Source organism: Macaca mulatta, chromosome 1 (assembly GCF_049350105.2).
Source record: "Macaca mulatta isolate MMU2019108-1 chromosome 1, T2T-MMU8v2.0, whole genome shotgun sequence".
NCBI classification, from domain to species: domain Eukaryota; kingdom Metazoa; phylum Chordata; class Mammalia; order Primates; family Cercopithecidae; genus Macaca; species Macaca mulatta.
The window spans coordinates 108872730-108889279 of NC_133406.1; the positions used below are offsets into that span (position 1 = coordinate 108872730).

At 52.3% G+C, this 16550-nt stretch overlaps 1 protein-coding gene across 2 annotated transcripts in view; it reads right to left on the minus strand.

Moving 5' to 3' along the window:
- KIRREL1 (kirre like nephrin family adhesion molecule 1) overlaps positions 1 to 16550 on the minus strand; it is a 109100-nt gene that overhangs the window by 17804 nt on the left and 74746 nt on the right. For both annotated transcript variants that reach the window (XM_015112606.3, XM_001116954.5), the window contains exons 2-3: positions 5733 to 5882; positions 3856 to 4005 (exon numbers count right to left, since the gene is read on the minus strand). In XM_015112606.3, coding sequence (XP_014968092.2) covers positions 3856 to 4005; positions 5733 to 5882 — 300 coding nt within the window. The remainder of the gene's footprint in view (positions 1 to 3855; positions 4006 to 5732; positions 5883 to 16550) is intronic.

Genomic DNA, 16550 nt, shown 5'->3' on the forward strand with positions numbered 1-16550 from the left:
AGTCCCTGGCTCTTCCTCATTGTTCTGTGGTGTATCTGGTTCCAATGCCAGATGAGGACAGGTTTGAGGATGGGGATGGGGAGCAGCTTGAAAAGTAGAGAAAGTTGGAGAGAAACAAATAAAGAGTTGCTGCTCAGGGCCTCCTGGTCTGCTCAGGCCCCTCTAAGGTCACATGTTGCTGCCACACCCGGGAGGAAGATCCTGCATGGGCAGAGCCCCGAGGAGACGCCATGCCCAGGTGTGTGCCCAGGCGTGTGAAGCCCCTCCACTGGGAAGGCATCAGCTTCCTCTGCCCTGGTAATGCTCCCTGCCCCTTTGTTCACGCAAAGACTACCCATCTGCCACCTCTGCCAGCAGTCCACCTTTCTCTGGAATTTTCCAAACTCTTTGCCTATCCTCCATGAGCTCATCCCTGCCCCTCATATCTGGGGCAAACAACAGTAAAGCTGTTAAGGTGCCTGCTGAGCCAGCTGTTAGAGGGCATGCGTCCATGTGTGCATGTGTTTATAAGCAAGTTTTTATGGTTCGTGACTTAAATCTGTATATCAATATGCTCATGTGCCTCCCCACACTCATATGCCCCTGAGTCTGTGGTCAAAACAAGACCTCAGTTTCCTTGTTTATAAAACTTCAAAAATAAACATGGACACCTACTCCCACGAGTTGTTATTGTGGAGGCAAAGGAAAATCAAGAAGGTGAAGCCAACCATAAATGGTGGTGGGATCGACAATAATTTCTACCATTCAGTGAACGCTCACCTTGTGTCAGCCAAAGTGCCTCCTGTGTGTGACTTCATTTAATCCTTACCACAAAGTATATTTCTTTACTCCTTTCATGGTAAATATCATTAACCCCAATTTACAGATAAGGAACAGAGGCTCGAAGAGGATAAACAAATGTGCTCAGAGACAGGAGAGTGAGTTAGAGGGCAGAGCTGGGATGTGGACCAGGCTTGCTGGACCCAGAAGCCACGCTCATCACCATGGTTTTGGAGGTCTGTATATCTATGTTATGTCTGCATCTGTGGGGAAGTAGGAGGCATCCATTCAAAGTCCTACCCTAAGCAAGAATGACAGAAGCCATTCTGTGAAGAAGGCTGTCCTGGGGAGCTGGGGGGTCACTGAGGGGGATGGCTGGGGAGGAGGGAAGTCTATGAGGCTGATGTCATGCAGAGAGGCTGGTACCAGGCACTGGGCACAGCCCTCTCCTCATTTCTGCCCTGCCTAGTCTCCGGGTCCCCCAGCTGCCGTGAGCAAAGGCTGTAGGTAAGCAGGTATGCAGGAAGGGATGCACGAAGTGTCATGCCTTCTTATTGCCTCCGTGTGCTGCAGGTGGCAGGAGAGGAGAGAGTGAGGGGAGAAGAGCAGCTGGACTATCCGTCCCTGTCTCCCTTTCAGGTTAAAGTTACTCCTGGGGCCTCTCCCTGATCTCTCATCCATCCAAGTCACCCAGGCAGGCCAGCAAGGACCCACCATGCCCTCGAAACAAGTCAGTCAGCTCCCCTGCTATGTAGCTCTCCCTCATTGGCCTGCAAGCCTTTAAACCAGGCACTCTTCCATCTAGGGTTCCCATTGATATTCTCCTTTTCCAGGTTCTTCCTGGATTGAACCAGGCCACTCAGTGCCATTATAAGACATTGTTACAGCAACACTTAGTAGCTTAGTTGGCCTTTCTTCATCTCTCTCTGTCTCTGTGATAAGGTAGGAGGGAGAAGAGTATCAAGGTCCACTCATTAGGATGGGAGTTCTCCAGGGCAGCAGTAGCACCTTCCAGGGCCTACGATAGAGGCAGTTAGGGAGGAAAAAAGAAGGAAGAAGGTTTCCTAAAAGTCTCATGGTTCCTTGAAATGCTTGGTTGAGCATGAGGCTGACACACTTCAGTGAGGGATGAAAGATGATATCTTGGCATTCATGCTCACCCTCTAATCTTTGCTGTCTAACCTCATTCCTGCTCCTTGCTAATTCTTCCCATTTTAGTCCTAGGGAGGAAAAGCAAATCATCCCACAGCCTTGAATCCTGGTCCTTCAGGGCCTTTACATCCAATGAAATTGGCTGTTGGGTCCCTCCAGTCCTCACTTATTCTGACACCTCACATTCACCCAGACCTTCACAGCTTACAAGTCCCCATGCAGCAAAGCAGCAGTTGCTAAGAAAAGGCTGGTGTCATTATGCCATGTTACTGATGAGAACACTCATGCCCAGAGGTTGTCACCTCTTTAGGATCATGATGCCAAAATGGCCAAGGTGCCCAGGTCTCCTAACCACCAGCAGTCTAAGACTCTCTCTTCCCACTATGCTCTGAGGACTTCTCATGTTCTCACCTCCCTCCTTGCAAAAACAAACAAACAAAAACAAAACAAAACAAACAAAAAACAAAAAAACAACAGGCTGGGCGCAGTGGCTCATGCCTGTAATCCCAGAACTTTGGGAGGCCAAGATGAATGGATCACCTGAGGTAAGGATTTCGAGACCAGCCTGGCCAACATGGTGAAACACGGTCTCTACTAAAAAATACAAAAATTAGCCAGGCATGGTGGCAGGCACTTGTAATCTCAGCCACTCAGGAGGCTTAGGCACAAGAATCGCTTGAACCCGGGAGGTGGAGATTGCAGTGAGCCGAGATCACACCACTGCACTCCAGCCTGGGCGACAGAGACTCTGTCTCAAAAAAACCAATCAACCAACCAACCAACCAACCAACCAACCAACCAACCAACAGAAAACCTTCCTTGTGCCCGAGCTCCCTCATCTCAGCTCCTCTTTCCTTTCTCGCATCCATCTTGGGGGCTCCCTGCAAATTCAGTGATTTCAAGTTACAGGGAAGGAAAGGAAGAGAGGCAAAACATATCAAATGGAGGCAGAAAAAAAGGGACAGAGTCAATGTAAATAGGGAAGAAAGAGAGTCACAGACGGACAGAGTCCAAGCCCAAGACAGAAAGCACAACAGAGGCAGAGGCCCAGTGAGACAACAGGGCTGGAGAGAACAGGAAGACTGGCGGATTCAGAGGTATTGCAAGAGTGAGGCTGGAGGCTGAGTGGGCAGCGGGGGAAGGGGTGTGCTGGAGCTGGCCTCATTCCGGTTCTGTGGTGCTGCTGCAGGAGAGAGTCCCCTCATTATGCGAATGGCCTCGGGGGTTACCATAGAGGGACATCTGCTTGGTCCCCCAGTGGGTGGCTGGCGCAGGACTTCCAAGAGCTGCAGGGCTTCCAAGAGCCAGCAGCCATCCAGAGACAGCAGGACCCCAGCCCTCCCACCCCCCACCCCAGTTCTCAGCCTCAAGGCCCATTCCTTCCAGTCCTAATCCCCTGTTCCTGGAGGAGGCCTCCAGGTGAATCTGAGAGGAAGGGTGAGCGCTGAGGGAGGAAAGGAGGCAGCCGAAGGGAAGAAGGGCTGTGTGAGGCTGGGGTGAGGTGGAGGAGGGGCGCAAGGGCCCTTTGGGGTCTCCAAGGCAGCTGAGAGGAAAGTAGAAGGCAGTCGCCTCATCACCAACAAGCCTGCCAGCCAGGACAGCTGGGAGAGGAGGGCCCGGGTCTCCATCACTCCATACTTCCCTGTTCCTGGTCTCCACAGCCTTGTTTCTAAAAGGCAGAAGGCCTTGTCCCTGAGTGGCCGAGGCACCGGCTGGAGCAGAGAGGATGCTGGGCCTCACACAGTCCACGCCCCGCCAGCACCCCACATCTCCCGCATGCCTGGTTTACTTTCTTCAACCTGGACTTGAGCATTAGGGCAGGGATGAGGCCAGTAACAGAGAGGGAGAAGCTGGGAAATTAAAGAGGGAATTGGAGACTGGGAGAGACTGCCAGCATACGGAGAGACGGGGCCTTGAAGTACTGAAGGGCATTGGGGTCCTTACTGAGCACGGTGAGTTTGGCCCGCCGGGAGCGCAGGGCGGCCTCTGTGGCCTGGCACTCGTAAGAGGCGTCGTCAGAGAGCTCAGCATCTGTGATTTCCAGGTTGTACTGCCCAGCGTCTGCGGAGCCCACGACCCGGTAGCGTGGCCAGGCTGCAGAAACAGAAAGAATGAGGCCCAACCTTGAAACAAGGACACATCCTCAGCCATCCCACACCAGTATTCCTCCCTCTGCCCTCTTCTGGGACACCACTGGCAGGTGAGAAGGTGAGGCACCAGACACAGACACCTGATGCCACGACACCCCACGGCGAGGCTGGGAGCCATATAGCCGGAGGAGCGGACAGGAGGGCAGCTGAAGCAGGGAGACCAGCAGGAGCAGATGAAATCTCCAAGGCTGTTTGCAGACAAATGCCTCTCATAATAATAGGAGAGAAAAAGGCACACAGCAGGGAGCAAAGGAGAGGGGGAGAGAGGGAGAGCAAGTGTGTGGGCGCCAGGAAATATAGGGCATCGCAGCACAGACATGAGCTCACTGGAGCACCTCTGCGGGACTCATAAGGCAGAGGGAAGCCCAAGGCAGACCCAGGGAGGAAGGATGAGGCAGGGGCCCGCCGGCTCCCTGGAGAAGCCCGTAAACGAAAGAGTGCTGGTTTCCTGCAGAAGCAGTGGCTGAGGCAGAGGGCCTTGCCCTCCTTCCTCCAGGCTCCCTCACCGGCTTCTTGCTTCCCAGCCCACCCCTCACGTTCCCACCATCAGCTCCTTCCCATGATCTCCCTCTGTCCAGAGGCTATCGATTCTTCTCACTCCATATCTATTGATCTCACTCTCTCTCCCAGTTTCTTTCTCTTTCTATCATCGATAGATCTACCAGACCCATCTCTTTTCCTTATATGGATTGCTCTACACAGACAAATTTCCCCTACCTCTACTAACACACGGAACTCACAGCAAATAATCTCAACTCCCTCAACAATAATAAGAATAAAAATACACAGCCCATCCCCCACACCCATACTTACTTCATTACAGTTCTTTAAAGCTAAAACGTGTTTTTATAAATCTCTTCTCTCATTTGGCTCAAAACTCACAAATGCACTTCTAAGGCAGACAGGCCTGCAACCACTATGCCTGTTTCACACATCAGTAAATGAAGGTCCAGAGAGGTGAAGTGGCTTTCCTAAGGTCACCCAGCTGGCAGGTGGTGGAGGCAGGACTAGAACCCAGGTGTCCACTCTGCCAGGCAGCCTTTCCAAGGGTCTCTTTACTTGCTTTAGAATATAGGAGGTTGGTTTTATTGTGTTTGACTGACTCATTATGTTTGCTTCAGCACCAGCTACATAGCCAGTTCTTAATAAAGGCTTGTTGAATGAATAAATAAATGAATGCTCAGGCTGATATTAAAATGAGTTTTTGGCCTCTGAGCAGACATCGCCTGGGCAGCAGGGAGGAGAGAGGCTGGAGCGGAGCCAGGCTGGCATGAGACACTTGCGGGACACAGAAGTTGCCTGTGCCCTCTCCTACCCTTGCTGCAGACTCTGGGGTCTCCCAGCACCTCCTGCTAGATGACTGTCTGCCTGCAGCGCCCCTCACGAGATCTGTGTCTGGTTGAAGCTATCTTATATAAAGGTCTCTTGGTTTCCCTTGACCTCTCAGGTTTGTACTGCCTTCCTCAAGTCAGTCCTCGGTGGCAGGAAAGGCAGAGCTGCAGGGTGGGAAAGCTATAGAGATGGAGCTCAGTAGCAGAGACAGAGGGGAGGCTGTGGCACAGAGAAGGGTGGTGAGGGAACTAAGGGATGGTGAGTCCAGGAGTCTATGCTGAAAGTGGGGAATGGCGGAGAAGATGGGATAGTTTGGACGTTGGGTAGCCAGCCACTCACCTTTGAGGCCCTGTCCCATGCCCAGGGCCAGTCCGTCCTTGGTCCATTGCACAATTCCAGAGTAGTTGAGCAGCACACAGGGGAGCACGGCCCGCTGTCCGGCCACCACCGTCTGGTCAGCCGGCTCCTGGCTGAAGCGGGTCTGGGTCCCTGCAAAGCCAAAGCTGGCACTGGGTAAGATGAGTAAGGAGAGGGGCTCCTCTAAGAGGTCTCGCTCCCCATGCAGGAGGAGGGAGGGAGAGAGCCTCCAGTTGGGGATGGGGACTCTCTGGTCCCTGCCCCCCTTCAGCCTCAACTCCTTTGTTCTAAGATGCCACGTCCTCATCCTTTATTCTTTCCTCCCTTTAAGGCCCATGGGAATGGAGTTCAGGAGCTAAAGTGCTCAGCAATCACACAGAAAACGGTGCACTGTTATATAAAGGCCTTAGAAATAGGCCTAGTCCAACCCTCTCCTTTTACAGAGAAGGACCCTGAGTTTCAGGGAGGAGAGCAACTTACTCAAGGGCAAGTTAATGACAGAGCTGGGATTAGAACCTGAGCCCCTGCATCCAGGTCCTGGCCATTCCTCTACTACCCACTGCACCAGCCCACCCCCACATTAATGACTCCTGTTTAGACATGTGTCATGTGAGCTGATGGGAGTCATTGTGAACCAACACACACATGCAACTATGCCAGGTCCAATTCCTCCATGAAAACATCAGGGTAGATACTACGGAGCCGGCATGTCCACACGTGCGTATGGAAGCTTCCTGGGTGGAAAGTGTATCCAAAACAAAGTAGCTCTGAACCCACTTCTTGGCACATGTGCCCTGCTCCGTGTGTTCATCCTTTGCTTCCAAGTGCAGGGGGCCCTGAGTGTGTATACATGAACACACCTGCACACACCCCGCCTCCCTCACCGTGGGAGCTGAGCAGCCACGTGACTTTGTTCCACTCTCCCTCCGGCTGTGGGAGCTACACATGGCTGCCCGGCTGGCAGCTCGGCCGGGAGCATTTGATTAGAGAACTGCAGAGTAATTGCCTTTAATTGTGGAGCCTAAATGGAGCAGGGAATTGCATTGCGGGTTTTTTCTCCCCACCACTCCCACCCGCCGGTTCCAACCAGCACCGGTCGGCCCCAGTGGTGGGGCAGGCCTAGGCTCCTTGCAGAGCTATGTGAGCTATGGGGCTCAGCTTCCTTTGCCAGGTTGTGGGGAAAAAAGAAGGGGGACAAGAGAGTGACTGGAGGACAGCAAAGGAGAGTTCTGGGACTTCCTTGCCATGCTCCCAACCTGTCACACCAGGTAACTGAAATCAGCTCTCCCCAAAAGTCACAGCCTCCTCCTTCTTCTTTCCCTCCACAGCTCATGAACCTGCACAGAGGCCACAATCCCCAAATCTGACCTTTTCCTAACACACCTTTCTAAAATTTCTCTGACCCATCATCCCTCCTGTGTGTAAGCAAACTTAACTCACCCCTCCCCACTCCAAGATCTCCCTCTAAGCCCCCACAGAAGTGGGATCCTAGTCTCGTCTCCTCCCTTCCTTTTTCTTCACCAGTCCCATTTCTCCTTTTCTTCCCAAACATGCTCTACATGTCCCTCTTCCAGGAAGCCCTTCTAGCCCCATTCCTTGGCCTCTTGGGCAAATGTAACCGGTCGCATCACTCAACCCTGCTGTCATCACTATGTACAGGGTTTCCTGTCTCAAACGATCAGGGGTTATGCCCAGCATTTTGTTTGTCACAGGATAGAGGGCAGCTGGTAAGTGAGGGCATTTGCCCTATCTGTTCCAGCAGAATGGGAACATATCCTCTAAGGCAGAGGGCCAAGCTCTCTTCTCCATCTGAATCTCCCTGAACATCCTACATCCATCACCATTGGTTGTTGCACACAAAGGGGTCTGAAAAAGAGGTGGCCGGGGCCTAGAGTGGACTGATAACCAGAATGTGATCTAGCATGAGACAGACCCTTTACTCTTGATTAAGTGTGCAAATTTATCTCCTTGGGTCTGCAGGGGCCAGGATGTTAGAAACAGGGTCTCCCATACTCCATGAGTGGCTCCTCAAGTCTGCTGACCTGATCTCTCATTCATGTCTTCTAAAGGATAATCCCTTTCGAGAGATCAGGGTGGCAGGTGCTGAGATCCTGGGGGAGGGGTGGGTCAGGTGAGCAGCCAACATTATTAATTCAAGCAATGCCCTCATTATTATTCAAATTTATTCATATCCTTGCGCATTTCTCTAGTGCAGCTACATGCTGCAAGCTCTCCACACTCACGTTTCTCCTTCCCATGCCCCCCGGAGCCCAAGTCAAGGGCTTAAGAGTGGGGTTGCTGGTCAGCCCTGGCTCAGAGGTGGAATTTATATGCATAGCTTTCCTGCATGGAGCCTGGACACCCTGGTCTCTTGCTGAAGTCTCTCAAGGACAGTGAGCAGCTGGCTCCTTGTCCACTTGGAATGAAGAGGAAGCTGACCCTGCGGCAAGATGGAGATGAGAAGCACTTGAAGTAAGAATCAGGAGACTGGGGTCTTGTGGAGGTGAGGAGTGGTATGACCTTGGGCGTGTCAATTCCTCATCTGGGCCCCCATTTGCTCACCTGCACAATGACAAGCCTGGACTGAGGAGTGCCAAATCCCTCTGTGCCCAAATACTAAGAGTATAGGTTTAGGAGACAGACTATGGTTTACATATTGCCTGTGTGGCTTCCTCACCCAGTGACCTTGGCCAAGTTACTTGCTAAGCTTCATTTTCCTCCCTGGTAAACTGGGGAATGTTAATGTCTATTTCTGGATTGCCGTCAAAGTCAAATGAGATGAGGTGTATATTATGCTCGGTACAGTCCCTTGCCTATATGCACTAAATGGCAGCTATGATCATTATTTCTCCTGAGCAGTTAGACAGTTAGAGGGACAACTCGAAACCGGAACAGGAACATGACAAAGAAGTTGGTATCTGACTTTCTGGGAGTTTTGAAGTTTTCTCTTGGTTTAGGTCTGACTGAAGCAATTCAGTCCAGACACAGGGGGATGGAAGTAATAGCCCTGCAGAGAGTCCAGAAAGAGGGGGAAGTAAAGACATCTCGGGAATTTAATTCGATGGAAAGGTGGCCCTAGATCCTGAGCCTACTAAAGCCACAGGCAATGTCTTCTGGTCCCAACACAGCCCCTGCAGCCAACACAGAATCCCAAATAGAGTTCAGATGCCCCTGGGTTATGCCGACCTGGCTTATGATTACAGGAATGCCCCAAGTCTGCCCTCACCAAGTGCTGTTCTCTCTGATCTGTACACATTAGGCTTTTGTCACCTCTTCAAGCCCTTGTGCAGGCCTTTCCCTGGGGAGGACATTGCTCCCCTGCTCCCTTGGGATTGAAACAGTCACCTCCTCTGGGAAGTCTCCCGTGACTTTCGTGTAGACCCTCAAGGCCTTCCTACTCACGTCTCACTTCTGCTGTAGTAGGGCCCATACTGCACTGGTCTCCCCATTCCTGCTGGGCCCCAGGGGCGGCTCCAGGGGTCTGGACCATGTCACTCATAGTCAAGCCCATCACCAGGTGCAGGGCCTGCTGTCTGGTGCACTACAGGTGTTCCAAAAATGTCTGTTGACTGAGGGAGTGCGAGTGAGCAAATCCGAGTCCACGGTCCTGCCTGTGAAACCACCATCCAGAAAAGGAGGCAGAGCATGCCCCTGACCCCAGGGGAGGCGCACAGACTTCCACAGAGGCAGAGACAGGCCCGGCTAGTGAAGGGGACAGAACCCTCCTCCCAGCAAGAGGAGGAACAATGCTGGGTGGAACTTGCAGTCGGTCCTGGGAAACTCCCTGAAAAACGGAACATGGAGCAGAGAAGGGAAGGGCAAGGGAAACAGGCTCTGGACGGTCCTGACATGTGGTGGTGGCAAGGGGGATGTGGGAGAGCAGAGGAAGCCTAGAAAGTGAGCAGTGAGGTGCAGGCCTCAGACAGGGCATGGCTGCTCAGTTAGCAGGAAGGGGAGAGGGGACCCAGTAGCATTACAGTGTAAAAGGGGGATGAGGTGTTGGTTTGCCCTTGAGTGTCAAGAAGCCACCAAGAAGCCAAGACAAGTGGCCTAGCAAGTGGCCTAGGCACACATCCGTGTGCACACCTGCCTCTCAGGTCCTGGTTGCCTGGCCGTCCATCATCCATGCCACAGAGCAGAGCCTGCCCTGGACTGGGGGTGACATTTCAATCCCGTTCCTATGCCTGCGCCCCCTTCCAGGAAATAAAACCGATGCCAAACAGAAACACAAGGAAACTGCTCTATGTGGGGTGGGGAGGTGGCCTCGGGGGGGCCAGGTGGGAAGGGAACCAGGAAGGTCCTGACCACCGACATAAAGTGAAAACAGACCATTGCTGGGTCAAATCCTGGCACCTCCAGCCTGGGGCCAGCCAGTGAGATTCCGCGCGTATGTTTTACGTGTATTCCCACCTGCTTTGATCTTGCTCCCTCCCTGCCTTCAGACACCATCACAGCTGTGGTGAGCTCTTAAGCAGTCATTGTGAAGACAGCCAGAGAAAAACTGAGCAGCACACTGGTGTGCCAGGGCACGCACACTCACACATACTCACACGCACCCACACGTACCCAGAAGGCTGACAGAGGCGCAGACAACGCTAAGAAACAGAGACAAAGACAGACATCCACACAGAGGCAGAGGGAGAGCGAGGAGGGAAAGGAGACTAGAGTGAGAAGGGAAGAGCGAGCTCACTGGGAAAGAGCCCAGGGTGGAAAAGACGCAGGCCGGCAGAAATCCAGAGAAAAAAGCACTAGGAGGAGCCAGTGAGACAAAGACACCCATGGAGTAATAGAGACCCAAGGCAAAGCAAGGGGGAAGGAAGACAGAGAGATGGAGACCAGCAGAAAGACAGAGGTGGGAGGGGAGATGGGGGCCCTAGCAGCACCCCATCTCCTGCCCCAGGGTTGGACACTCCATTTTTCTCACCAGGATAGGAAATTACAAGGAGGCCCAGCCAGGCTTTGCAGGCAGGTGGATAGCCTGATTAGGTGGAGATCAGAGCCTTGAGGGGTGAGAGGAGCACAGAGGGACACTGGGGAGAAATTAGGAGAGCAATAGGGAATTTGGCGTGGCAGCTCTGTGCTTCTTCCCCAGACGAGGAGAGGTGAGAGAAGAGAAAACCCCAGTCGTCCACCAGCTTCCTCTCTGCCTCTCTCTCAGACATCTGTCGTTTCAGGTTAGCCCACAACCCTCACCACCCGCACCCTATAGGGCAAAGCTCCTCTAGCCTCAGACTGGGAATCATTCCCTCTCTATTCTCCTACTGCATTGTTGGGACCTCTGGTTATAACATTTTATCACAGCCTGCCTTGGATTAAAAGTTACCCATATGTGTGTGTTTCTGTCTCCCCCACACTCCTGGGAGCCCCTGGATAACAGAGATGCTTTGACTTGCCTTCCTTGACTCTTCAACCCCAGCAATGTTCCTTAATAATAAACACTCCCAATTATAAGATGCCAACTGTGTGCCAGGCACTGAGGCAGATGCCTTGTAGTCATTGTTTCTGAGTAGTAATCCACTATTATTATCTCCATTTTATAGAAAAGGGAAATAAGGCTCAGGGTGCTTAAGGTACAGCTGTTAAGTGGCAGAGATGGGATGTGAACTCAGGTATTTTCTGTTACAGGGATATCCAGGATGTCTCTCCTGAATGGACGAGATTCCTGACCTCTACCCGGAAGAGAACTATCAGTGACCCCAAGTTCTGCCCATCTACCACTTCTGCTTCCTGCCCTACAGCTTAGACTCCCATCTTAACCCTGTTTACCTCCTGGGAGGCTGCACTCTTCAGGTCTGGGCTGGCCAGCACTCTGTAGCCACGCAGGACTTGCCCCACATGCTGCCAACAATATAGAAGGCTTGGTTTAGATGTTCCTATACAAAGGGAAGAGCGGTAGCCAAGGCTGGAATGACTGTCAACAGCATCCAGAGAGATTTTGGTGATTCATAAAGCACCAACCTTCAGGCCACCAGTGGCTACCAGCAGAAGTAGCCCCTGCTTATAAAGGGCCAATGACTGTTCTGTGCAGCTCACTGATCCACTGCCACTTTTATACACAAAAACCCAACGAGGTAGGCACAATTACTATCCTTAATAAAAAAAAGCTAAGGCTCAGGGACATTAAGAAACTTCCATCTAGTCACACAGCTAGTAAGTATCGGACAGAGAACACAGCAAGCAGCCAGACCACTGGCTTCCTTGGAATGCCATCTCAGCAGCCTGGCTACTGCTGTCTTCTCTTGGAACCTCCCAGGTCAGATTCAGGTCACTGTGCAAAACCAGTCCCCAGGGGCCTCTCCACCACCCCTTAATACTGTCCCCTCACCTGGAGCACTCTGCCTCTTAACACTGATCTTCCCGGGGCAACTATCCCTGTTCTCCAGCTCCCTGCTCCATCCTCATCACAGCACTGGGGGCCAGAGCCAGGCCAGTCTCTGTGTGTGAACACACTTCCTGCTTCTGTAAAGACCTGGGAGGACAATGAGGTCGATCCCATTTTTGATGAAGAACTAGGAATTGACCTCTAAATCTATCCTAGAGAGGCTGGAAATGCTTAGATCCACTCACATACACACACACACACACACACGCACACATACACACCATACACTTCTTATAGGGACACATGTACCCTAACACACAAGCACACGCATTTACCAGCAAGCACATGCGCAAACACGCCCCTCCCACATTCAAGTACTTGTCTCTGCACCCATGGATGCCCGTCTGCTTCCGTGTCTCTGCACACGTGCCCTGATGGTCATGTTCCCAGAGCCTGGGCTGCCAGGCCAGCCCGGAACCAGAGAGGGAATGGGGCCAAGCACATGAGATGCCAGGGGACCAGGCGGCAGAAGAGGGGGGTGGTGGAGGACAGGCCCTGTCTCCCCGGATTTATCAAACGAGCAGTAATGAACCCCCTGGGCCAGAGCAGTCCCCACGCTCTCCACTCCAGATCGTGCTGCTGGTTCAAAGGGAAGCCTTTGATTCGCACCGACAGCTTTCAGATGGAACTAAATCTCTGCACACTCCACTCTCCCTCCCTCTCTGCTCTCACATCTTGGCTCTCTCCACCCCCACAGGACTCTTTTCCCCCCTACCCCAGTCATTCCCTTCTCACTCTATGAAAAATACAACAGCCAGAGAGGTCCCCTCACATTGAGTTCCCTCATAAAAAAAGAGGATTTCAATTCTCTAGACTGGGCCGCCGAAAGGGGAAGGAGAGAAGAAAGGAGAGATTGGCACTTCTGATAGAGGAGGAGAGAAGGCAAGAAGGAGAGAGGAAGGGAGGGGAGTGCTGGGCTGGGGCTGGGCAGGGTGAGGACAGGCCCAGAGGAAGAAACTTGGCAAGGGTCATGGAGGCAGGAGAGGCTCCCCACAGTAAAGCTCTGTGCCTGCCCAGCTACTGCACATGAGGGGTCTGGGTCTGTTGATTTTGCCTTATACACAGCCCAGCCTGGAATCCTAAAATGTCAAATTTTGATGTGATGACTTTAGAGACTCTTAACCACCTCCTTTGACAGATGAGGCATCAGAGGTCAGAAAACTCCATTGCCTTGCTCTCAATGGATAATCTCAGAGGAATGACTATGCGTAGATGTCAGGTGATATGGGCATCAGACGAAGACAGGGAAATGACAAACGGCATTCCCCAAAGACAAGTTTCCAAACATTTAAGGACTATTATCACCTCCTCTCTCTGCCACCAAAGCGCTCTGGCTTCATTTCACAGTTTGCAGTGAAAAAGACACTGAGCAGTAGGAGCCTCAAATGCCCAGACTGGATCCACCTTTACTGTCTTCCCACTGCTGGTCCTTTCTCATCCCAGGAAGCCGAAGCCATGGGCAGAAGAATCAATCTCTCCTCCCTCACCCAAAGCAGCTTGGCCACCGCCTCCCTGATGTCCATCTCTAAGGCTGGGGGTATGGTAGGGACAGCCATAGGGGAATCTTTCCAGGGACCAGATGGGATTTTACAAGTGGCCATGGTCTGGCCTGGTTTCCTTGCATCTGAGCAGACCACAGAGGCCAGCTGCAGCGGCTGGCTGGAGGGGCTGGCGGGTGCTCATAGTGACAGGGCAAGAAAGTTTACTGTTCTGGGCCCATGGAGTAGTCACCCCAAGAGGCAGGAACAGAGCCCTGAAAAATGCAAGAGGGATCAGCTCAGCACAGCCCTGCCAGGAAGGGACAAAAGTACTCTAAGCCAGAAGTTAGGAGATGTGGGCTTGTCTGGTCCTGGCTCTGCCACCAACTTGCTGTTTGACTTGGAGAGGTCATTTCACTTATCTGAGTCTCAGACTCCTTAGCCTGTAAAAGGGAGGAGAAGATTCACTTGGCCCCCAAGAATCTTCCCATCTCTAATGTCCTCAGATCGCACCCTGGCCTCCTGCTGTCCTGGGGCCTCGGTCAAACCTTGAGGACACTTAAGGACTCAGCACCAACTGCTGGGAGGAACTAGTGTACCTGGGCCCATCTTGGCATTCCCTGGGGCGTTTCCTCCCTCATCCTACAGGGACGTGGAGGGAGGTCTGTAGGTTTGTGTCACTAAGACAGAGGCTGAGGACCCAGATGAGGTATCCAGCATAGGAAAAGAGAGGTCGTCCTTTCTTTTCTCATTAGAAGCTCCCATCAGATTTTCTCACATCCCTTCCAATAGGCTCATGGTGGTGCATAGAGGATAGAGGTCAGGCAGGCTGGGGTCCCTGAAGCGACCTGCGAGCCCACACCCACTCACAGGACTTTGAGCTCTACATGGAAAAGGCTGGCAGTGGTGGCTGGAAACACTCCCACCTGCCCTATTTGAACCTCCAGCTCAGGGCACCTGGGCCAGACCTAGTAGGGCGGCTCTATGCAAATGTGTCCTGGCAGGGGCTCCTGAGAATGTTTTAGGGGATGGACAATGGCATGGGGAGCCTAAATGTGTTGGCTATAGCAGATACGACTGACAGGTGGGAGTAGAAAGGGGGTGGCAGGGCTGGTGGATGGTTCTGCGAAAACCTGAATTTCAATCTGGCTTTAGTGGGCAAGGAAATGGAGGTGGGGGAGACAGGAGGCAGGTGGCAGGCAGGGACTTAGTTCAGATAGGAGGCTAAGAGGAAGAAGAGCAAAAGACAGAGCGGGAAGGAGGCAAGAGTGCAGAAACTAGGCCAGGGCCAGGGAAGGCTGCAAGAGACGGAGAAAGGCATCAGAAGCTGGGGTGGGAAAGCAGAAAGAGAAGGGGAGCCTCCCCATCCAGGCCCTGCACCTGCCTCCCCGACCTACAGGAGCACATGGAGGCAGGGTCCAAGACTTGGATTTCCAGCAATCCCCAGGGTCCACACAGTGGGAGGGAAGGAACCCAAGACACAGGACATTGAAGGAGATGCCTCAATGTGCAAAGGCAGACTGGGAAGAGAAAAAGGATGAGAAGAAAGAGTCATAGGCAGAAATAGAGAGCAAAGGAAATAAAAGAGAAAGCTAGTTGTGGGAAAAGTAAGCAAGAGGCTGTTAAAGATGGTTTTAAGGTCAGGTAAGGAAGAAAGGTGCTAAGAGGACACTACGGTATGAAAGAAACAGAGGACAGGACAGAGAGACAAGCAAGGGGAAGAGAAGAGAACTGAATTAGAATGATGACTGGAGGTGGATGGGAAAGGCCTTGATGGTCACCACTCCAACATTCTTTATTTTGAAGGAGCTGAGGGTCAGTGAGGGAAGGAGGTATGTGGGGTGGGCATGTCTCCAAATTCCTGGTGGCTTTGGCACTAGCCTCACAATGACAGAGGGCTCCTCTCTAGAGGCAGGGCACACCCCAAAGCCTACTCTTCCTGCCCTGATGGTGAGGCAAGAAGAGGCTCTTCCTGGAAACCCTCCTTCACTGAAAAGAAAAAAAAAGGTGATGAGAGAGGAGTTAGAGAAGAGAAGGTTGGGAAATTTGATTAAAAATGAGAAGTGAGAATCAAGAGAAAAAGTAAGGAGACCATCTGGGAGAGGAAAATGAGAATGAAGGTAAGAAGGACAGAAGAGCAAGAGAGAAGAAACTGGAGAAGGCTGAGGGGAAAGAGTGCGGGTGGCAGAGGCAGTGGGGTCCCACAGGCAGAAATCCGGGTTGCGATTCCCACCCTCTGGCCCCATCTGAAGGTCTTCAGCTTCCAGGTCAAAGAAAAGGAGGAAAGTCCTTGGGAAATGGAAGGGAGCTTTGAAAGGATTAGCCAAGGAGAGAGAGAAGAGAATGAGGTGGGCAATATATGAGGTAGCACAGAAGGCAACAGAGGACAGGGCCTTTGTGTCTCCCCACAAACCAAGACTGGCTCACAGCTCACCTCCCTCGCACAGGCGTCCTCAAGGGGCTCTCTAACCTCACCCTCTTAGAAGAGAGGTCAATCAGTTACTCCTTCATCTCCTGCCACCTTGCCTTCTCCTGGGCGGGCACAAAATTTTTCCTGGGGTCTAACCCCATTCCCTTCTTTTATGTAAAATCCATCCCCTCTGGGCATGACACCTCCCTACAGGCTCCATAATTAAGGAAAGTGTAAGTTCTGCTCTGAAAACCTCCTACTGCTTGCTTCAACATTCTCAGTTACCACTGCTACCAACAGAGCTTCTAAGCACAATCTGAGAAGAGTCAGAATGGTGCCTGGGTCCCCGCAACAGACTGGAAGCCCAGGAAGAAATGCAGGCTGGTCCCAGACCCTCTCTAGAGGTCTTCTGGCACTTTTAGGAACAGTCTCCTGAATAAACAGCCTTGACTCAGAAATCCACAAAGGGTTGGGCAACAGTAAGGAGGGCATTCTCTCCTTGACCCTGAAACCAAAAGAACTGGAAGTAA